This window comes from Mesoplodon densirostris, chromosome 20 (genome assembly GCF_025265405.1).
Source record: "Mesoplodon densirostris isolate mMesDen1 chromosome 20, mMesDen1 primary haplotype, whole genome shotgun sequence".
NCBI lineage: Eukaryota > Metazoa > Chordata > Mammalia > Artiodactyla > Ziphiidae > Mesoplodon > Mesoplodon densirostris.
In genome coordinates, this window is record NC_082680.1 from 29,118,190 (window position 1) to 29,141,426 (window position 23,237).

The 23,237-nt window shown below is 49.0% G+C and overlaps 1 protein-coding gene across 3 annotated transcripts in view; it reads left to right on the plus strand.

Moving 5' to 3' along the window:
• ERLIN2 (ER lipid raft associated 2) overlaps nucleotides 1–18,156 on the plus strand; it is a 333,405-nt gene extending 315,249 nt beyond the window's left edge. Inside the window, exons 1-12 of one of the 3 annotated variants that reach the window (XM_060085830.1) lie at nucleotides 3,435–3,527; nucleotides 4,795–4,916; nucleotides 6,182–6,263; nucleotides 7,567–7,613; nucleotides 9,294–9,355; nucleotides 9,513–9,638; nucleotides 13,103–13,176; nucleotides 13,344–13,402; nucleotides 13,933–14,024; nucleotides 14,765–14,854; nucleotides 16,761–16,840; nucleotides 17,251–18,156. In XM_060085830.1, the coding sequence (XP_059941813.1) occupies nucleotides 4,810–4,916; nucleotides 6,182–6,263; nucleotides 7,567–7,613; nucleotides 9,294–9,355; nucleotides 9,513–9,638; nucleotides 13,103–13,176; nucleotides 13,344–13,402; nucleotides 13,933–14,024; nucleotides 14,765–14,854; nucleotides 16,761–16,840; nucleotides 17,251–17,451 (1,020 nt within the window). In that variant the 5' untranslated portion in view covers nucleotides 3,435–3,527; nucleotides 4,795–4,809 and the 3' untranslated portion in view covers nucleotides 17,452–18,156. Of the gene's footprint in view, nucleotides 1–3,434; nucleotides 3,528–4,268; nucleotides 4,316–4,794; nucleotides 4,917–6,181; nucleotides 6,264–7,566; nucleotides 7,614–9,293; nucleotides 9,356–9,512; nucleotides 9,639–13,102; nucleotides 13,177–13,343; nucleotides 13,403–13,932; nucleotides 14,025–14,764; nucleotides 14,855–16,760; nucleotides 16,841–17,250 lie in introns of those variants that run through there. The other 2 variants (XM_060085828.1, XM_060085829.1) reach the window with 2 other exon arrangements.
• The last annotated feature ends 5,081 nt before the right edge of the window (nucleotides 18,157–23,237 follow it).

Sequence of the window (23,237 nt, forward strand, 5' to 3'; positions counted from 1 at the left end):
TAATTAAGGATACAGTTCTTCACTTCTCTTCCCCCCAGGCTCACCAAAATCTTACTGGGATCAAATGTTCTAAAAGATGACCTCTATTCTCTGTGTAGGGCATTAAGTAAAGAAGAAAAATCAAAATCAAACTTTTTCCACCAACTTCCACTCTTGTGATATAAATGAACTGAAGCCAAAGATTTTAAGAGTTGCCTGACTCCTTTGGGGCTAACCTGGGTATTGATGAAAAGGGCTCTAAATGTGAAAGAAGGGGTCTCTTCCAGCGTTGGAGTGACACCCTCGCCAACAATTAGTTTGTTGGAGGACTAAACAGCAATCCAGAGATTGGGAGATGCGGTTGGCTGTGGCGGGAATATTTTTTTAAAATCCTGTTTCAACTTCCAACTGCAAAGTGAACCAGCCCAATTTAAAGTTTCGCAACTTCTGACCACTGATCTACATTCCTGAAAGGTTACGTATGAAATAAATGTGGTAAGTGTGGGTGTACGTGTTTTAAGTTGCATCATCATTCTCTAATTCATTTACTATAATGAAGAAAGAGACTTGGGGTCATTTGAATTCTGCCTTGGCAACTTACAAGCTTTGTGATCTTGGACAATCCCTTAACTTCTGTAAGCTTCAACTTCCTCCCTAAAATGGAGTTGAACTCAAAGAGCTGAGCTGAAAATTCTACAGAATGAGAAAGGCACAGGGCCTGGTACATGGAAAACATTCAGTAATGCTTTATGAAATCTGTATTGTAAATATCTATGGAGTTTTGGAGTCTCTCATCTTTTCCTCTGATAAGCCTTCATCTGGTTACGACTCAAAACCACATAACTTACAGCTCATCATTCTCTCACCTTCCGTCACATTAATAATTGGAATCCACAAAAGGGCAAGAACACATTAATGGAATTCCCTATTTAAAACAGCAACAGCTAAAGCTTATTGAACACTTAAAATGTGCCAAACATTGGGCTTCCCTGGTGGCGCAGTGGTTGAAAGTCCGCCTGCCGATGCAGGGGACATGGGTTCGTTCCCTGGTCCGGAAGGGTCCCACATGCCACGGAGTGGCTGGGCCCGTGGGCCATGGCCGCTGAGCCTGCGCGTCCGGAGCCTGTGCTCCGCAGCGGGGGAGGCCACAACAGTGAGAGGCCCGCGTACCGCAGGAAAAAAAAAAAAAATGTGCCAAACATTGTTGTACATGATTTTCTTGGTTTGTCATTTAATCCTCGCAACAGTCCTATAAAGTTCATACCATGACCCCCATTTTACAGATGAAGAAACTGAGGCACAGATAAAGTCTTTTTCCCAAGGTCACACAGCTAATAAGAGGCTGGGTGGCCCAGGTGGTGGCCCAGGATATAAATCCATGCAATCTGACCGTGGGGTATCTGCACTTACCACTACTCTCTACTGCAAGCTTTTTATAAATTTATTTATTTTAGGCTGTGTTGGGTCTTCGTTGCTGCACGCGGGCTTTCTCTAGTTACGGTGAGCGGGGGCTACTCTTCGTTGAGGTGCACGGGCTTCTCATTGCCGTGGCTTCTCTTGTTGTGGAGCACGGGCTCTATGTGCACAGGCTTCAGTAGTTGTGGCGCACGGGCTTAGCTGCTCCGCGGCATGTGGGATCTTCCCGGACCAGGGCTCGAACCCGTGTCCCCTAGCATTGGCAGGCGGATTCCTAACCACTGCGCCACCAGGGAAGCCCTGCAAGTTTTTTTTAAAATGGAATTTTAAACACATTTGTTTGACTTTTGTTAAACAAATCATCACAGACTTACCTCCGGGGTAATTTTGGATATTGAGTCATAAAAATCACGGGTCTCTTAAGGAAAGAGTTTTCAGAAATGTTAGATTATCATTTAGTTATGGCTGTAGGCAGGGCCATAACTAAACAACAGACACCTGGTAAAAAGCCTCCTGAGAACGAAATTCCACCACTTCCGTTCATAGTTCATTTCAAAGTTTAATAGTCAGGAAATTCTTAAATGACAACTAATTTAATTCCTTCATCTGCACGCTAAGCCCCATTCCTTGGGCTGATAAACCCCAATATTTCCATTTCTCTTATTCATTCACTCAACTATTGAGTAAACATTTACTAAGTGTGAACTATTAAAGAAACCTTTATTAAGTGTGTCGGGCCCAGTTCTATCACTGAACATGCGGAGAAAAAGCTCTCAAGTTCTGATAGGATCAATCAGGAAATTGGCCAAGTTTGTGTGCACAATGCGTGTGTTGGGGGAGGGGGAGATTTGCAGTGACAGGGTGGGGAGAGGAGAAACCCTGTTTCATGGAGGTGGGCACAGAGCTCCCCGGCAGCGCCCACTTGTGGGCTGAACATATAATGAAACATCTCAACACAAACTCACCCAGAGCAAACCCCCACGAGATGGGGAGGGGGTTGGAAATGGGCCAGTTCCATGCCTGGAAAACCTACACTTTCCTTTTCCAGTGTCCTCAGTCTGTCCAGCACCACCAGCTTGCCATCTTCCCTGTGTCAACGCTTTCCAAGTACCGAAGGCTGTAATTAAGTGGACTCCTTTCTCCGAACACAGTAACTTCAGTGGCTGAATTAGAAATGCCCTAGCGTGATGCTGCGGACCAGTGAAGGCTGCGGACTGGGAGACACTAGGTCTGGATGCTGGTTCTCGGCCACCGTGCTGCGGTCTGTTTTTACTGGGCACCTAAGGGCCCGGGATGCTGAGGAAGATGCAGTCCCCACCCTCAGGGAACTTACAGTCTAGCGGGGAGACACTGACAAGCACAAGCCCCTGTGCGGAGCGGCACCAGTTACAAGGCAGTTAAACTCCTGACGTTAAGGAAGAGAAAAGCAGGCTTTCATCCACTGCTACCCTCGCACCTCACTAAACCTAGATTTTGTTCACTAAAACTGAGATAATTCCTTCTTAATCTACTTTACGGTGCTGTAGGGACCTCAAAGGCCAAAGCTCGTAGAAAAGCATAAAGGGCAATTCAAAGTAGAGACTGTTGATTAGCTACGTAACGGTGCTAATCTGCACATTTAAAGGATGTTTCATTCAGCGGTGCTACAGGAGAGCGGAACAGAGGACTAGAAGGCTTGCAGGTCGCTGGTACCTGCTCCGAAAAAAAGCAAAACAAAACAAATAAACAAAAAAACAGGCTTGACCTAACGTGGAGGGGAATCCGGAGCAAACTCCAAAGTCAAATCCTCGGAAAGTGACACGTCGGTCTGAGCACCCGCCGCCACTCGCCTCGTCCCCGGGGTCACTCTCCAGGCGCCCGCACCACCCCCACCCCGGAAATCCCAGACCGCGGTCCTGACCGCCCGGACCGCGTCGCGGGCGCCTCCTGGCGGCCACCCGCGGCCACCGGCCGCTCGGGGCGCGGGAGCGGCACTGGCGAACTAGGGAGAGAAGGGGCGTGGTCTTCTCGCGTGAACTAATGGCGTCATCGAAGCGACGGGCCCGGAAGGAAGTGGCGTGCGGAGAGGTGTGGCGGTTTCTGCGGTTGCACAGGGGTTCGGACGAGTACGGAGCGCCTGGAGGGACAGCCTGGTACGCGGCCCCCGCCCCTTAGTGCGTGCGCTTGGGCCTCGGTGAGGCTCCCGGCAGGAGCTGATCGACGGTTCCCCCCGGCCCCCAGCACAGCATCCTTTCTCCCTCGGGAGCGGGAAAGCAGCCCCTTTCTGTCCCGTCCCTTCCCCGCGAGCCTCTAGGCGGGACGGAGCGGAGGCTCTTGGAGCCTCCAGCCCCGACCCAGGGCTCCTGGGACTCGCGACCCTCTCTCAGAAGAGGGCAGGGAAGGAGCGCGAGGTGGGGCGGGGGTGACTTCGGGGAGGAAAGGGCTTTTGCAGATAGGACGCAGCTGCAGATCGGTAGCTGGAGGCCGCACGGTGAAATAAGTGCCTCGCAGACGTCTGCGCCCGAGTTAAGTTAGACCCGGGAGACAGAAATCCACGCGCTGGACGCGTGGGCCCGGGCGCGCCCGATTGGCAACCTCGCTGACAGTTACCGTAGTTTTTCCAGATCATTCAGTGTTCAGGAAATGAGCCTCTGGATACCAACTCTTTCGCGTCCTGGTGCCTGAATACAGTTGAACCCAGGAGCCCCAGAGTCTACCCAGCCTGGGGAACCCCCCTTTCCCCTCTAACCATGGGCTTGGGGAACCTGTGAGGTGCAAAGTGCCAGTCAAGCATATGGGAGGGAGTGTGGCTTCAGTGCTGCTCAGAGACCTATATTGTTTAGGGCCAGAGGAATAACTGGGAAGGTGGATGAAAGGCCAGAGAATCCCGCCATGGAACTCGGCTCGCATGCTGTCTCTGTCGCTCCAGCCTCTGAAAGGAGTAAATAATGGTTTCCTTTGAAGTGGCAGGCAGTTAGGACTGGGAGGGTCTGACCAGAATTACACAGCCACAACTGCCTGTCCTCTGACCTCCTCTGTAATTTGGGCCAATGTACTGCAGGCTGCCTCGCTTCCCTTTTACTAATATGAGTGGCTCCGGTGACAGCCCATTCGTGTTCACAGGAAGGGAAGGCTGTGTCCTGAACGCTGCCCAATTGGCACTGGTTCTCCCTGGGGCCACGGCTGTATCTGGAGCCACTGCCTCTTCGGGGAGGTGGAGAGTATAATTCCATAGTTAAGGAATGGTGGTGCCAAGTGAGAGCAAGGAGGAAGAGAGTTGTAGATCCAGCCTTGTGTTCATGCTACTACAGACTGGACGTGAGCCACTTTCCGGAGCTCAGCCTGGGGAGGTGCTCTCGCTGTCAGAGCTTTTCTCCCGCAAGTCAGAGCGCACATGTCTTGCTGTATCTTTTCCCCCAGGGTGAACGCTCACTGATGGCTCAGCTGGGAGCAGTTGTGGCTGTGGCTGCCAGTTTCTTGTGTGCATCTCTCTTCTCAGCTGTGCACAAGATAGAAGAGGGACATATTGGGGTGTATTACAGGTAAGGCAGCGACAGGGAGTAGCTTGCAACTTCCTGTTCAGTGACTGGCTTTCCTAGTCAATGTTTAACAGATTCTGCTGACCAACTGCGTTTACATTTTGTTGAATAGGAGAGTCTTTTAGGTTGAGCTTTTGTGTCAGTGACCATGGGGAAGGGAATACACACACACGTAAATACATATATAAATGTAAATATAAAACCTAGTAGTCTGATGCCATGGATGATAATCGATAAACGTGTAGAGAGATTTAGAGAGAAAACCTAAAGGCAACCATGCTCCTTGAAGATCATCTCTGAAACACTGTTTTCTCCTACTTCCCTCTGGGCGTCTTGGTGCCACGAGCTTACCTCTGATGAGTACCGGTTCTTGATGGCAACCTGAGGAGATGTAATGTGGACCTACTCTTTAAAATTAACATTTCAGGAAAAAGGAAAGAGCCTGCAGGTTGATTTGTATCCATCAAGGCAAGCTCTACGATAGTGGTTCTTACAATAACCCATTATGTCACTTTATTTTTATTGCTCTTTCTAAAAAAAATGTATCTGTGACTTAAATAATATAAAGCAAAAAAGCATTTAAATCTTGGGTTGCTTTCCTTTGAGTAACCTCCATAACCAAGTTATTTGCTTTAAGTCTTTATGAACTCCTTCTTATATGTACCCCATAATGCTTTTTCTCTGGATGCCAATAGCGAGTTCTAGAAGTCTGATTGGGTTTCCCTCTCCCTTTAATTATTTCTTCCCACCATCTGTTTCTATGTCCCCCCAAATGGCTTTTAATTTTATTACCATTTACATATAACTTGATTAGAAAAGTAACTGTACTGCCAAAAATATATTTAGATGGTTTATCAAGTGTACTTAAAATTATTCTTTTGGTTCTTTGGGTCACTGGACTCCAACACTAGTACCATTCATTGGTCACTATATCACCGGATTTCACTGCCCAACAGACACGACAAAACAGCTCTCCTCTCTTATCTCAAGTATAGCCAGGGATTCAGCTGTCTTTATTCCACTTTGTCTGTGTGCCCATTTTTCTCACTGCAAAAGCATGAATAGCAGTTTTAGGTTTTAGCATCAGGCTTCCTAGAATATTAGGGTCAAGCTGAGAGGAAAAAAGGGATCTGTGGGCATGGCTCTGGCACATGTCACTCTATATTAAATGTTTATGGGGCTGCAGAGAAAGTGGGCCCAAACAGTATTGATGTAACAGACACCCCTTTCCTAAACCAAGCCTGCCTCTCTCTCTTCCTCCTCTGCAGAGGCGGTGCCCTGCTGACTTCCACCAGCGGCCCTGGCTTCCATCTCATGCTCCCATTCATCACATCCTATAAGTCTGTGCAGGTATACTCGGCTTGTGGGGCAGGGTGGGATGACTGCAGACTTGGGTGGTGATTAGTGCATGATTTGGAATGATTTAGCCATTGGATGAGTGGATGAGTATAATGCCTTTTCAAGGAATCACTTAAGAATAAGTCATATAGGGCTTCCCTGGTGGCACAGTGGTTGAGAGTCCACCTGCCGATGCAGGGGACACGGGTTCGTGCCCCGGTCCGGGAAGGTCCCACATGCCGTGGAGTGGCTAGGCCCGTGAGCCATGGCCGCTGAGCCTGCACGTCCGGAGCCTGTGCTCCGCAACGGGAGAGGCCACAACAGTGAGAGGCCCGCGTACCTCAAAAAAAAAAAAAAAAAAAAAAGAATAAGTCATATATATAATATAAAGTATGAGGCTCCATGAGCCCTTTACTTCTGGAGTTTTACTTGATTGTTGAAATAGCTGAACGGGGTCATTGCCTTGGCCCGTCATTCCCAGCTGGGAACTATGGCTTCACTTCAAGACAAAACCAGAGAAGAATCTGTTGTGAGTACGCAGAAGGAGAAGTAGGATGTTTGTGCATCTGTGTATTTTAAACCACAGGCTACCAACATAGATGGAAATAAAACACGGTAATTTTGCTGGTTCTTTTTTGAACTTCAGAGATGTGAACATAATTGGGGGGTGGTGAACTTGGAGAAGGGAAATGACATCTGAAATAGGTGTAGGATTCGTTATGACAGACCCAAAGCCAGGCTAAGTTAGACTAGTCCTCTCAGAAGTATGTCCAGCTAAGAGGAATAAGAAGATTCAGAGAATGACTTTTAAACTAACCCAGGAAGGTATCCTGGGATACCTCCTCAGCATTTGCCCTGTAGGTTTCTTCTGCCATTTACTGTGCTTGATGGTTTTCAAAGTGCATTCATGCACGTTATCTCATTTGAGTCTCACAATAATCCTGAGAATGGGCCGAGCAGGTTTTAGAGGCTATGAGGTTAAATAAAGAATCTGCTGTTTCAAGACTAGTAAATGGAAGAAATGGAAGTAAACCCGGGTCTTAGGACTCCTAATCCAGGGTCTTTTTCAGTAAACCATCATTGCTCAGCTTGTTCACGTGGTGGTTCATTTACAGGGAAGCAGAGTGGGTACCTTTGCTTGGTTTAGTCTCACACTCTGTAAGTGAGGAGGATTCAATGGGGGTATTCACATTTCACAGAGGCCAAGTTTAACGCAAATAAGTATTCAAGGTGAAGGCTGTTTGGGTTTCCCAAGAGAACTCACTTTGTCTGTCACTGCCAACCTTACAGCATCTTATGTCTCCCCTAATTCCAGACCACACTCCAGACAGATGAGGTGAAGAATGTACCTTGTGGGACAAGGTAAGGTGCCCAGAATAAAGCTGTGAAGCCCAAATAAGAGGCAAGGCCATCTGGCTGGCTACAGTAAGAGACAGTGAAAAGGGATGTACCACTTGGTGGTTTCACCAAGTTCTCTGCCCCCAAGCTCCCTATGTTGTGAGTTGAGTCGGTGGTGGAGTGCAGTAGAGAAAATCGCAGAAGGGAGACAAGTTTGGAAGGGCCTTGAATGCCATGATAAAGGCTTTTAGTGCACAAATAACTTGCTAGAGGAAGATAACTTTAGCAGAACTAGCTATGGAGAATGTTGGAAAGGTGGTAGGGGGGGAGAACTCAGGGGCAGGAAATTCAAAGAGAAAACCAATACGGTGGTCCGGTTGGAGAGTCAGGAAGGTCTGAACAGGGACAGGGTAACAAAGTAAACCCCCCCATAAGGAAACACTCGGACAAATGCAGAATCGGAACATCCCACAGAATGGCCCAACTTCATCACAAAGTCATTGTACTTGGAGGGGCCTCGGGTCAAAAAGGAGACGTAAAGATATAAGCAAATGTAATAGTGAACCTTGCTTAGAACGTGGTTCCAAAATAACAGCTATTAAAGACATTACAGAAACTGCGTTAGTCATTTTGGGCTGCCATAACAGAATACCACAGACTGGCTGGCTTAGACAACAGACATTTATCTGCTCACGGTTCTAGAAGCTCAGAGTCCAAGGTCAAGGTGGCAGCAAGGTTGGTTCCTGGCCTGCAAGTGGTTCCTTTGCTGTGTCCTCACGTGGCCTTTCCTCTATGCGTGTGTGGAGAGAGAAAAAGATCTCTGGTGTCTTTTTCTTCTTTTCTTTACCAGTCCAGTCAGATCAGGGCCCCACCATTTATAACTTCATTTAACCTTAATTACCCCTGTAAAGGCCCTGCTTCCAAATACAGTTGCACTGGGGATTAGAGTTTCAGCATATGGATTTTGGAGAGCGCATAATTCAGTCCATGACACGAACTTCTGGGGAAATTTGGAGAAAGACTGGGTATTAGATGGTAAGGAATTATTGCTAATTTCCTTAGGTTTGGGAATGGTATTGTGACTCTGTAGGAGACTGTCATTATTCTTAGGTGATGGATGCTTGACAGGTGTTAAGGGCTAAGGTATCCTGACCGCAGCTTGCTTTGAAATGTTCAGCAAAAAAAAAAAAGTAGATCAATCAACAGGTAAAATGTTAACCATTGTTAAATTTAGGTGTTGATATATGAGTGTTAGTTGTACTCTTCTTTCAGCTTTTCTGTATGTTTGAAATTGTTTTCTAATGAATGTCAGGGGCGGGGAGGGCTGAACTAAAGTGATGGTGAAAACAAAGTGAGAAACAGTGACCATTAGTCTCTTCCTTTCGATTGATTGCTTTAATCAAAAGGCACTGCAGATTCAAAGGAGGTGAACTACTCTTGTCTTACCGCCAAAGTTTCGTTTCACGGAGGTATTTTTAGGAGGTGTGATTTCTCACGAGATTGCGTTCTCGTTCTCGTTCTCCGCTCGAAGGACTCCTGCCTGGAGCGCCTCCTGCCTCTGACCTCTCACCGCCCCCCTCAGCCCCCTCCCCCCGTGAACTCTCCTCCTTTCCTGTCAAGTCACACACCTCCCGCCACCCCTTGGGAGAGGCACTATATTCCAGAGCTTAGCCCTGACTGCTGTGTCCATGCCTCTTCCGACAGCGGTGGCGTGATGATCTACTTCGACCGAATCGAGGTGGTGAACTTCCTGGTCCCACACGCAGGTGTGTGCTTGCCGTGCCCCGCCCCCAGCCCAGCCCCGCCCCCCCACCGGCCCCACGCCTGCCCCGTGTCTGCTGCAGCGCCCCGGGCAGGGACGGCCGCTGTGTCCGGGGATGTGAGTCCCGCCCGTGCTCATCCTGCATCTCTCCTTCCTCCCAGTGTATGACATAGTGAAGAACTACACTGCCGACTACGACAAGGCGCTCATCTTCAACAAGATCCACCACGAGCTGAACCAGTTCTGCAGTGTCCACACGCTCCAGGAGGTCTACATCGAGCTCTTCGGTAAGAAAGCCTCTTGCGATGATCACCTGCTCGAGCAGCCCTGCTTCCCCCGCCGCCTGCTTCTGAGCCGCCCACAGGGCGGGATGGGTACCAGAGGCCCGGAAGTGTTGAAGATCCAGTGCCCGGGAAGCGGGCGGTCACACAGGGCACTCCTGGGAAATGCTGATGCCGGTGGAAGAAGCTCGTGAGAGTGGTTGAGCGTTGGGCACAGAGGTAATAGTGGATGAGAGGACTCGCTCCTGCCCGGAATCGGAGGACTGGGATGGAAATGTGTTCCCACTGTCCCTAAACATCGTTTTGTAATGAAGAGGGGTCAGTTCTAGAAGAACCTTAGAGATTACCCAGCATCCTCCTTTCAAGATAAGGGTACTAAGGCCCAAAGGGAGGAAGTGCCAGAGCTGGCTGGTAGCAGAGCTGAAGCTCAGACCTCCCTCCCCTGGCTTCTGGCTTCATCCATGCCACCCTGGATGAAGGGCACCAGGACTGAGTGATGAGAACAGCAAGGGTCACGTTTAATTCTAGAAGTGGGACAAGGACCATAGCTACTTACAGTTCCTAGAACCTCTGTGGGTTTTGGTTGTTGTTGTTTTTACCCTATACCTGTAGAGAGGAATAGGGAAACGCTTAGAACAGAAAGGACCCACGTGTGACTTCTCTGGTGGCACAGTGGTTAAGAATCCGCCTGCCAATGCAGGGGACACGGGTTTGAGCCCTGGGCCAGGGAGATCCCACATGCCGCGGAGCAACTAAGCCCGTGCTCCACAACTACGGAGCCTGCGCTCTAGAGCCCACGAGCCACAACTCCTGAGCCCACGTGCCACAGCTACTGGGTGCACACGGCGCAACTACTGAAGCCCACGCGCCTAGAGCCAGCCTCTGCAACAAGAGAAGCCACCGCAATGAGAAGCCCGCGCACCACAACAAAGAGTAGCCCCCGGGGCTTGCTTGGTGGCGCAGTGGTTGAGAGTCCGCCTGCCGATGCAGGGAACACGGGTTCGTGCCCCCATCCGGGAAGATCCCAAGTGCCGCGGAGCGGCTGGGCCCGTGAGCCATGGCCGCTGGGCCTGCGCGTCCGGAGCCTGTGCTCCGCAACGGGAGGGGCCGCAACAGTGAGAGGCCTGCGTACCGCAAAAAAAATAAATAAAAGCAAATGAACTTTGCAATCAGTGGTAACAGCTATTCTTGACATCAGGACTGGACAGTGGTTTTTCCCAAGAATCCTCATTAAAAGGACCCTGAGTGAGAACATCCTGTAGAGTAGCCAGAGGCGGAATCATTGGCGATACCAGTGGTCTTAACTAAGCAAACAGCCTTTTGCACTGTGTTTCAGATTTGGGAAATCATCAGAAGCACTTTTGACTTTTCTGCAGAAGAAAATGAATCTAAATTCACTTTCTAGGCTTTGGATTCTCTTGTGGGGTTTGGATTCAGTGTGCTGTGAAGAACAATTCAGTAAATCTGCTGTTGATTTTTTTTTAACCTCAAACTGATAGAATTTCATAAAATATCTTAGTTTTCTTGCTATCCATTGTTTTAGAACTTGTGCCATTAAATGAACATTTCAAAGCATTTGAAACAACAAAAGACAGAAGAGCTCTAATTTCCATGTAGAGAGAATTAAAATGTGAAATTGTTCTGCATTAGAGAACTTCTCACTATCTTGCAGATGAACTTGGAGTCCTAGTAAAGTAAAACTTCTTGTACAGAGGAGCTAGGGAAGTGTGTTTGCTTTGAAATATCTTTCTTTTTAACATCATCCTTGCCAGCAAGCACTGTTTTGTTTAGAATCTGTTTGCATCTGCAAAGGAGAAACTCAAGTCTCTAATCCTGTTCCTTGAAGTTGGAAAGTTTTTCTCTGGTCCCCTCCTCTCAGGACTCATAGCCCTGACTTTCAGCTTGACTGCAGTTTTTATCACTGCTTGCTCTGATGCATCCTCTTTGCCTGTTTTATTAAAATGTTATCCAGTACTTGTTAAGAAGTTTGTCTGAAGACCCTCTTTGTGTTCACTTAATAACATAACTTAATCTGCATCTGTCGGCATAACCATCACCTATAAACAACTTAGCACTGGTGTTACTTTGGTAGTAAACCACCATGCAAAATGTTTCTTCCAGATATTCCTAGAAAGTTACTAGCCCAGGGTCACAATTTTCTGCTTTGACTCAGAATTTAATCTGATAAACAACTGTGTTATTAACTTATGGAGGGTATAGGCCATCTCCCTTAAAGTTTGGTTGGTCTCCTATTTAAAATAGAAAATGTGGAATGGAATGTTTATCTCTAGCCATCAAATTGTTAGACCCATGTCAGGTGTGAGGTGCTACCCTTATGGGCGTTTCTCCCTCAGTGCTGAGAGGCTGGTGGGAACGTATCTGATATGCAGAAGTATTAAAACCCCTTGCTTAGCGATACGACAGGTGAAGAAAGTGCTGTTCTCAACCCTAACAACCAAAGCATAATAATTAAACAAGTTCTTTATCTTGGGTCCCGACTAGCTTGAGCACATCACAACCCCTGTGGGCCTCAGTTTGAGCATCTATAACAGGCAAGGAGTTAGACGTACTGTTCCTCAAAGGCTCCTGGATCACGAATGGCCACTTAAGCAGATGGCAGCTGACAGTAGGGAGATGGTTCCGTGTAGATGTCCCAGCCTGGTTTCGTGGGTCCTTCTCTCAGTGCTCTTCCAGGATCTTACTGAGGATCTCATGGGCGGGGGGCAGGGCAGGGAAGGCCCAGCTCAGAGCAGGCAGCCTGGGCGCCGCTGTTCTAGGGTCACAGCTAGAGGGACAGTTGGTTACAGCTCTTCCAACCCTTGTCTGTGAAGTGACTCCCGTGTCATGTTTCAGACAGAGAATCAAGACCAAAGCAAACAACACATCAAACCACTTGGGCTCGTTTCCAGAACTGTAAATTGTCATTTTTCTCCTTGTGTCATTTGATGGAGTTCCTAATGGAATTAGTCTTCCTTGGGGCTTTCCTTGACATCAGAGTCTGTTTTTCTTTTAGAAACCTCTAAAATTACTAGATTTAATGTGCTTGGCTTTTTCAAAATACCTAACTTGGCCATTCCACCTTCCTTCTTCGTGAAAGCCAGGCGGCCACCTTCTGTTGCTGCTGTTTCTAGGGAAAGGCTGCCGCCTGACTCAAAAAATGTGCTAGAGTTGTTATTTGTCCTTTTAAAGCTTAGTTCCCTTCTGGGCGAGGCTGATATTTTCTTGAGGCCCCAGGGAAAGGACACGCTCACGTCCGGCTCACGTAGCGGACTGAGTGGGCATCCCGCTGTGAGAGTCTTGCAGGGCGTCTTTAGACATCCGGGCTCTGACGAACACTCTGCCTTGGGAAGACCTTTTGCCTGTCAGGTGCATTCTTGAGCCGCTGTCTTGCCTGGCACTCTACCACCATACTTCCCTCCTCCCCGCCTGAAAAGTGTAACAGCTCCTTTTTCTATCTGTCTTGATTCCAGATCAGATTGATGAAAATCTCAAACTGGCTTTGCAACAGGACCTGACCTCCATGGCCCCCGGGCTCGTCATCCAAGTAAGCACCGCCCTGGTGGGAGCCCTGCCACCGCCCCCCGGCCCCCGAGGAAGGTGCATCCCCTCTTCCAGAGGATGTCCTGTCTGTGCAGGAAGATCAAGGACCCGTGGGAGCTGGTCCCTCAGCCCCTCACCTCCCCATCGGGTGCTCTTTTTATCCCTCTCCAGGCTGTGCGGGTGACAAAGCCCAACATACCTGAAGCCATCCGCAGGAACTACGAGCTGATGTGAGTGTGCCCGGTGCCCCAGCCGTAACCACCGCTCTCCCCCGCCTCCCGTTCATCCCATCCCGGGGTTGATCGACGCCGGGCCAGGCATCCCCTCTTGAGTGTTTGTTACAGCGCACCACCCTGGAAGATGGGGCAGGCATGTCAGGACGCTCACCGGGGCTCCGCAACGACAGAGCAGGGATGCTCTTCAGAGGGCCGGGGAGGGGGCGGGGGAGGCGTGTGGCATTTCACGGCTCGTGCCGAAGAAGACGGGGAGTGGCGATTGCGTGGGCAGGCAGGTGCCTTTTACTGAAGTCAGTTATGCTTTATTTCCTCCCAATGAGTTTTGGAGGAGAAGGCAAGCCATTGTTACCGCCTGCAGCAGAGCTGCTTTCACCTGGGACATTAACGAGCCTGCCAGGAGAGAGGAAGGCACGACAGCTTGCGTCCCCCGGGCCGGGGACAGCTTGTCTTCTCCAGGGCACAGTGAAGCTCCGCCGAAGCGGGTCCCCAGCGGCCTCACAGCTGTGCGTTTTTCTCCCCTTCAGGGAAAGCGAGAAGACGAAGCTTCTGATTGCAGCCCAGAAGCAGAAGGTGGTGGAGAAGGAAGCCGAGACGGAGCGGAAGAAGGCCCTCATCGGTCCGGCTGTGCTTCTGGGGTCCCCTTTCAGAGCAGACGGGCTGGGGAGGGTGGAGAGATTCAGGAAGCCTGGGGCACGGTCCTCCGAAGCCCTGCCCCACGCAGGGGCAGCCTTCATCCCCCGGAAACAGAGCTGAAGTGGTCAGATCACAGCCAGGGATCGTGAGTTTCGAGTTTCCACAGATCTCTTAAATGAAAGGAGCCCTTCCAGTTAATTCTTCATTCACGATAATAATAACACCGATTGGGCCCTTCCTGTGAGCCGTGGGCTTTTCTAAACGCTCGCGGGTGAATCATCTCGCTCCTCACACACCCTCCCCCGCCGGGTGAGGCAGGCACCATCCTTAACCTCCTTTCACGAAGCTGAAGCCCACAGAGGCTGGATTACTGCCCAAGGTCACATGGCAGAGAAGTGATGGAAACGGGGTTCAAATCCAGGGACTCTGCCCCTGAGCCCGGGTTCCTCACCACTGCACCCGACGACCAGCCACAGCCCTGGCCACTCCCTAAAGTGCAGTGGCAGGAGGAAACCTGCACCTTAACCCTTAAAACATTCCTTTGGAAGAAATATCCTGTGACTTGGGAGAGGGAGCCTGCCAGGGCCGCCTCTGGGCCAGTGGCCTTTCACCCGAGCTCACCCACTGCCCTGCATCAGGGCCTCAGGTCAGGTGAAAGGTGCAGTGCAGTCAAACTCTGGAAATACCAGAACTCTAAGCCTTTTCTCAACTTCATTCCTACAGAGGCAGAGAAAGTGGCTCAGGTGGCCGAAATCACCTATGGGCAGAAGGTGATGGAGAAGGAGACGGAGAAGAGAATTTCGGAAATCGAAGGTGAGCAAGAGTGAGATTCCCGCCTGCCTTTTCCTCAAACCCCACTCTGTGGCCAGCGGGTGGGAGAGTCATTTCCTTTGCTCTGTAATCTCTGTTCTCAGATATTATGATTTCTTTGGAACATCCCTTGTTCTCTGTGCTCTGACTCGAGTTTTGGGGAGATTCGGTCCAGGCTGGCATTAATTTTCCACTTCAGAGAGATTCAGTCAGTCATCAGATTTTAGTTGGGGTGCCATCAGGACTCTTCTGCCAGGCTTAAGAAAAAGGGAAGTCACGTGGTCCCTGCTGTCTTGGGCTCACAGTCTGGCATTGGAAGTAAACCAAGAAGCTAGGTCCAGACAGCAGCTCGCTCCCTCCTGGCTTACCCGCCCCCCTCCTCAGAAGCCCGTGAACACCATCGTTTTGGCCTCTCAGGGTCCCTGTGGATGTTAAGCTGGGTGTGAAGAAGACACCTTTCAATACCGACACCTCGAGCTGGAGAGAGGTGTTGTCTTTGCCAGCTTCTCTGAATCTCACTCACCTTCAGTCCCCTGCCCCTCAGCTCTCACCTCATTCCCACCACCCACCTTCTCCTCCGTGTGGTGCCTTTATATCAAGCAAACTCTAGGCCAAAAACAAGACCTCAGGGCCCAGCTTCAGGCTGCACAGTGCTGTGTCCAGTTGTACTCACGATGGGGCCTCTCGGGCTTTGCAGGTGCCCGTGGAGGAGCCAGTTAGGCTTTTACAGATCGGCGGCTCCTCACTGGGCAGCTCTTAGCCGAACAGCACATTTTTATTATAAACGCAGGTCACCAGGCGCTAAGGCCAGTGGAGTTGGCCGCATGCACCCCAGCCAGCCTGCAGGCTTCCACCACCCAGGGCCTTGCTGAGGCTGTGCAGTGAGAACCCACCCCAGTCCCCCCTTGATTCCCAGGCTTTTGCTACAGACGTTGCTCATGCAAGGCTGGCCTCATTCCCAAGGCCGGGGAGTAAATATCAAAAATTTTGCATCAGGGCTTCCCTGGTGGCGCAGTGGTTAAGAGTCCGCCTGCCGATGCAGGGGACACGGGTTCGTGCCCCAGTCCCGGAAGATCCCACATGCCGTGGAGCGGCTGGGCCCGTGAGCCATGGCCGCTGAGCCTGCGCGTCCGGAGCCTGTGCTCCGCAACGGGAGAGGCCACAACAGTGAGAGGCCCCCGTACCGCAAAAAAAAAAAAAATTTTTTCATCAGCTTGACCAAAAGCTGGTCTGAGCAGATTAAGGAAGCAGATTGCAAAGTAGAAGTTTAAATGTGTCTTAGTCCAAACAGGTGTTAGTCTGGACCATGGCATGTCATGCCCTTCAAGTTGTGCCAGCTTAAGTGCTGCTAATTAGAGCCTTTCTGAAATGACTGATGGAAATGAAAAGGGAGCCGAAGTTGGAGAGGGGCTGAACTGTTGGGTTTATGGTAGTCGATTTCGGGGCAGATCCACCTCGGGCCGTATCCAGAGCCTTCTTCGGTCTTCCCTTGGTCTTGCTGTGTACTAGGAGGGGAGAGCGCGGGGGTGGAGAGCTCGGAGACTGGAGGTTGAGGCGGGTCCCGCCCCTCTCCTCACAGGCCACAGAAGGAGTAAGCGGCTAGAAAGAGGACGTGTCTCCACGATGCTGTCGGAAAAGACAGCGTCGGGCACAGCGGCAGACTTGCTCAGAGTTAGCTAGTCCCCACCCCCGGGAGATGCTCTCAGAGCACTCTTTCTTCTTGGTCGATTTTCACAACCACTTGAGAAACAGGAAAAAAATGCCTTTGCCCCAGTTTCATAAATGGGGAAATCAGAGCACAGAGAAGCCAGAGCAGTGTGCCCAGGGTCACGGGGGCAGTCGGGGAAAGTTGCGGGGACTAGGCTTCTGATAGCCTCTGCGCTTCACTTCACTGCGTTCTTCCCTTAAGATGCTGCGTTTCTGGCCCGGGAGAAGGCCAAGGCGGACGCCGAGTGCTACACTGCCATGAAAATAGCCGAAGCAAATAAGGTAAAGGCCCAGCGCCGCCTGGCCGCCAGAGGGCGTGTGCCCGGCTTGAGAGCTGCCGGGTGGTTGTCAGGACACGGCGCCTGCCCCAGCCCCTGGTGGTCGCGAGCGAGGACTCCTGGGCCGTGTGGGCCAGCGCCTTCCCTTTCCCTTAGCTGGACCCTGAGAGAAGTTTAATTTTGCTGGTAAACAGAGAAACTCCTGAAACTCTCGCAGTTCTCACCTTGAGGACCTGAGACTGCTCTCTCCCAGGGAAGGTTTTTCGCGGTTACTAAGGTACCAGTGAGACCAGGAAGAGGCGCAGGGGGCGTGTTTCTCACGGAGACCCCCTCCTCGCGAAAGCAAAGGGAGGCCGCCCAGGCTTTCCCCTAATCGGGCCCCACCAGCGTCTTCCTTCCTCGTTTTTCTTCCAGCTGAAGCTGACCCCTGAGTATTTGCAGCTGATGAAGTACAAGGCCATCGCTTCCAACAGCAAGATTTACTTTGGCAAAGACATCCCTGACATGTTCGTGGACTCTGCGGGCAGCCTGGGCAAGCACTTGGAGGCGCTGGCTGACAAGCGGAGCTTTGGCTTAGAAGACGAGCCCGCGGAGGCAGACGCGGAGGAGAACTGAACGTTTCTGTCCCCGGGCCGCACGTGACACTCAAAGAGATCTTTATTTTTTAACGATGAACCAGCCCTCCCTTCCACACTACCTTCTTTGACTCTCTTCCACGTACTGTGGTGAAAAAAGAAGAAACGGACTTAAACCTATTCCCCTTCCTGGGAGGCGGGGGCAGGGACTGATGAATTGGGGTTTTCTTCAGGTAAGTGGGTCACGTGACTTCTGTTAAGCTTTGGAAACCGTGGGCTAGACCTTGGACCTCCAGGCACTGATCTTCGCCCTTTGGAAGCTGGCTTAATTAGGGATGCTGTTAATGAGTGGGAGACGTGCAGGGTGTCACCTCCGACCGGACCGCCCTTATCTGGGGAAAGGCAGTCCCGTGTTCTCATTGTGCCTCCAAGGTGGGAGATGCCCGTGGGTGAGGCCCAGCTACCGAGCAAATATGTGCTTGTAAGTTTGCCAGCAGAGCTGTGGAGAAACGGCCGCCGTGGACGTTGGCTTTCCCGGCGCTCCTGGCCGTGAGCCCGTGGGTTACTGCCGAGGCCCGCTCTCTGGAGCCCCGGTAAGGAAGAGCTGGTGCTGTAGGTTTCGCCAGCTTTTCTACACACCACCCTCCTTGCCCCAGGGCTGAAGGCGTGGTGGCTTCCGACCACATTTTCAGGGTCAGGGTTTGGCCACCACCACACAATTCTTCTTAAAACTTTGCACCTGTTCTGTGATTTGGTTTTTTTTCTCCTCTTAACCTGTTCGTTGGTTCCACTCAGCATCAAGAAGACAGGAATGAAGAACTCAGGTGTCTTCAAAGCTGCTGAAGTGGGACCGTGCTATCTGTTAGCCACTGTGGTACCTGCTTGGCAAACTGTGTGCGTTCCTTGAGATCAAGTGTCTTTTCATTGCTGTGGGGATCCTACGGTTGAAGACCTCCTCTGGGGGAGGAAGAAGGGCTCGTCCAAAAGATTCCCCAGTCTCAGTGCCTGTGACTTATGCTGGGGTGTGTCTGATGTAGTGATAAGGGGGAGCCCGTTCGCTAAGCGGCCGGTGTCTTTAAATCCAGGGCTCCAGGGCTCACACCGAGTGTTAAATCTCCAGAGACAGCTGTGTGGGTACGAGTTCACGCCCTAGTCCCTGGGTCAGAAGGGCTGCATCAGAATCCACTCAGATGTTTTTTTCATTACAAATTGGGAGATTTGGATGGGGGGAACACAAACATGAAAAAAAGGTTTTCTTGTGTCCTGAAGTTGGAGTTGGGGGCAGGAGTGTGTACCAGTCGCTAAGTGGAGGGCAGCTGTCTGGAGTGAATTTGTAAGCCTGTTGGTATCGTCCACGACAAGCCCTGGCTGAGGATTTGTTATTAGCTGCCCCCCTCCAAGAAGAACTCCCACTGTACCCCTCTTTTCTCGGTGAAACTACAAATGATACTTTCTGGCACAGATTTCCATCTCTTTTTTTTTTTTTTTTTTTTTTTTTTGCGATACGCGGGCCTCTCACTGCCGTGGCCTCTCCTGCTACGGAGCACAGGCTCCGGAGCGCAGGCTCAGCGGCCATGGCTCACGGGCCCAGCCGCACGGCGGCATGTGGGATCTTCCCGGACCGGGGCACGAACCCGCGTCCCCTGCATCGGCAGGCGGACTCTCAACCACTGCGCCACCAGGGAAGCCCCTCCATCTCATTTTTGATCCCACGCCCAGACTTCTGATGACTCGAATGGCCCCAAAAGTCAGGCTACCTTGCTTCTAAGTAGCACCAGGCTCTTCGGGAGTCGGGGGAGCATTCAGCCGGCCTAGGAATACACAAAGGGTTAACCCCTCTTAATTTAAATGTTGCCCTTCTCTGTTCTAATTTGTGGGACTTAGAATTCTCAAACCACCATTCCTGGTCACGCTTTGTGCAGGCAGCCAAACGTTCCTGGGAGTGATGGGTTTTAATGTGCTCGGAAGGCCTTGCAGGAGGCAGTTAGTCTAAGAGCAACGTAAGGAATCCATCATTAAGATACACTCACCCTCCTCCCGCTTCAGTGCTATTAATCACTTGTTAAGAGTACCATGTCATATCCAGCATCCCGGATTTCCATATTTGTTGGCTTCTCTGCTTTGAGACCGGCTGCCTAAGCCTCAGAAAACACTACTTCTCTCCAGTGGAATACGCAGCAAGGACATCTCAGCCTCTCTGAATAGCAAGCTTGCTCAGATTCTTAACCGGAACTTCTCTCTAATACTAGCATCCTGTGATGGCTTGTCCCTTGCACTCGATCACAAAGGAGCCTCGGTGAAGTCCTACACCCGCCCCCCTTCAGTGTCAATGTCACTTCTTCTTTAAGCAAAATAACTGTTGTAGTACCCATTCGTTTAACTCCAATGTTGTCTGTACCTGCCTGAATAGGAACACCATGGAAATGGGCTGTTTTCTTAGCTTGGGACAACTAACCAGTCTGTCTGTGTGACTTTGTTTCTGTAACACTTACTAGAAAACCTGATCTGAAAACATTTGAATTCTAAACATGTAAACTGTGACAGCCTGCAGTTTTGTAGGCAGTAAAGTCATGGCTGCTATTGATAAATGGAACCTCTATCAAAATAAGGAGCTGTTTATAAAAGTCAGTTTTTGTAGGACTTTCCAAGGAAAAATCACCTTGGTTGAATGTTTCTCACTCATTAAACTTTGCAGAAGTGATCTATATTCAGTACTGTTTTTAATCACTTTTTTAATATCAGGACAGAATATTTGAAAGGAAGCCACAGTTTGTTAATTTTTTTTTTTTTTTTTTTTTTTTGCTGTACGCGGGCCTCTCACTGCTGTGGCCTCTCCCGTTGCGGAGCACAGGCTCCGGACACACAGGCTCCGCGGCCATGGCTCGCGGGCCCAGCCGCTCCGCGGCATGTGGGATCTTCCGGGATCGGGGCACGAACCCGTGTCCCCTGCATCGGCAGGCGGACTCTCAACCACTGCGCCACCAGGGAAGCCCTGTTAATTTTTATATGACTAAAATAAATTCAGAGGGATCTGCGATCATATTAAGTTGAGAGAGAAAAAAAATCACTGAAAGAATTTTAGCAATATAGTCATCCCTCGGCATCTGCAGGGGACTGGTTCCAGGGCACTCCCCCCAACCCCATACCAAAATCTGTGGATGCTCAAGTCCCTTATATAAAATGGCCTAGTACAGCTGCCTCTGTATCCGCGGGTTCCACATCCACAGATACAAAGGGCCGACTATATTGATCCAAAAAAAGTAGATGTTTTATAAATGATCTGTTGCAGTTTCTATGGGTCTCTATCTTTCGACACAGATAACTTCACCATTTATAAACAGTGAAAGTAAGATCTTCATATTTACTGACTTACCTATTTAAGTTTGATCGAGGATAAGTTGTATCCTGACTAGTGGTCACTCTGCATCTATGGACTTAACCACTGCTTCTTTAGTTCTATTCAGTAGGGGTCTAGCCACTATTTCTGGTGTTTCCTTTTAAAAGAGGTAATAGCCAATCATTTTGTGTTTGTATTTCCATTCCTCTCTATTTCTGCTTTTGTGCAAGCTGGTGATTGAATAGTCAAAACTAATTCTACTTGCAAAGAGCCCCGAGGGCTGAAAGACCACCTTTGTAACTGAGAAATGATTGTTGTTATATTAATCACTCTACAAATGATATGCTGGATTAATTGCCTTGGACTGATAGATGGAAGAACTGTTTTGGACAACTCTAAAGGTGTGATTTGATGTCTTAGTTTTATTTTCAGTCTTGCTAAATAAAATGAGTCTTTGTATTTTTTTTATTACAGTGAAATTTAGCAATAGCCAATATTAGGTTAGGTGATATAAAGAGATAAAACATTTCTGCCTAGTGAGTTAAGTCGAGCCCCAAAAATATATTCAGATGAATATCTATTCCCATTATCAATGTAGAAATAATAAACAGCTTATTTGTGAAAATGGCATAATTCTTGGTAGGTGCTACGGAGATTTATTGTAAAATACTCCATACGCTGCTGCAATTCTGCTCCAAAAGAGCAGAGGTACTTTCAACTGACCCGAAATTCATTTTGATATCAATTCGGTAAGAAAGTCGCAGTCTCTATCTGGGAAATCTGCCCAGCCTAGAGTTGCGGAATAAAATACAGGATGCCCAGTTAAATGTGATTTTCATATAAACAACTAATAATTTTTAGTATAAGTATGTCCCAAATATTGCATGAGACATACTAAAAAAGTATTCGTTGTTTACATGAAATTCACATTTAACTGAGCATCCTGAACAGTTGACCCTTGAACAATACGGGTCCACTTTTACGCGGATTTTTTTCAATAAACACATACTACAGGACTATTCAATCTGCGGTTGGTTGGCTTCGCAGATGCAGAACCACAGATACGAGGGCCTGCTATAAAGTTATAGGCAGGTTTTCGTCGATGCCAGCCCGGGTCAGTGCCTCTAACACCTGCATTGTTCAAGGATCAACTGTATTTTTATTTGCTAAATCTGGCAACCCTAGCCCATGCTTTCTCAGGTTTTTCAATGGTGCTCCCAAACTTTCTTTGTTGGTTGGAGAGCCCAACACAAATACTATGGATTTACAATTGAATAGGTAACTTAAGAATGTAGTTTCTAGAGTTAGACTGCCAAGATTCAAATCCCTTCTCTATCACTTCTTAGATGTATGGTCTTGAATAAATTCTTTAACCTGTCTGAGCCTCAGTTTCTTCATCTATAAAAAGGGTTGAGTGGATGAAATGAAAACGCATGTGAAGGGGTTAGCACAGTGCATAAGTGTTCAAAAATAACTTATTTTCAGTCATCTGGAAAAACAGGCTAGAAAACACACAGGTAACTAAGTGGGAAATCAAACAGATGTGATAACATGGAATAAGATTACAGGTAGGATAGCACATAGAGGAAGAGGGGAACAACACTGCAATTCAGCAAACGCAGTGTTGAGAATTCGTACTTCCAGCAATGCAGTAGATAGGTAGAAAATCAGCCAGTTTGGCCCTGTTGAAATTAATTGCCCACTTCTGGGCTCCAATTAAAAAAAAAAAAAAAAAAAAAGACTTGTAGAGGCTAGAAAGAAAAAATGTTAAAACCCAAAGAAAAAAAGTAGTTAAAAACTAAATCTCGTGGGTTGACCCCAGAAAAGGCAGAAGGGGAGTTTAGTAACTTCACTTTTATAAAACTTGCATCATTGTACAACACAGGGAATATAGCCAATATTTTAAAATAGGCATAAATGGAGCATAACCTTTAAAAACTGTGAATCACTATATTGTGCACCTGTAATGTATAATATTGTCCATCAACTATACTTCAATTTTTTTAAAAAGTTGTGGGGTTTCCCTGGTGGTCCAGTGGTGAAGACTCCACACTTCCACTGCAGGGGGCACGGGTTCGATCCCTGGTCAGGGAACTAAGATCCCGCCTGCCTCATGACACAGCCAAAAAAGGTTGCATCATGGTCAGCTAGATAGTCTAGCTCAGAGACCAAAGAAGAGGAAATGGGCTCGCAGAATAGAGCATTTTGAAAGATTTTACTTTAAGACTGGCTAAAATTTGAAATAGGGAGAAATGGTTAGGTTATCTGCAAATAGAAAATAAATCCAGGGATTATCACAGATAACATTTTCTTCTCTGATAGTCTTGGGGAGATTCTGTGCTGTTTGGGATGGTTTAAATGTCATCCTCTCTATATGAAGGATCAAATGATCTCTAAAGGTCCTCCCCAGGTCTAGGGTTCTAGAATCTATATTGACATTTCAAAAGCCAAATGTGACAGCATGTTTGCTGAGGGATTGCTGTCATGGC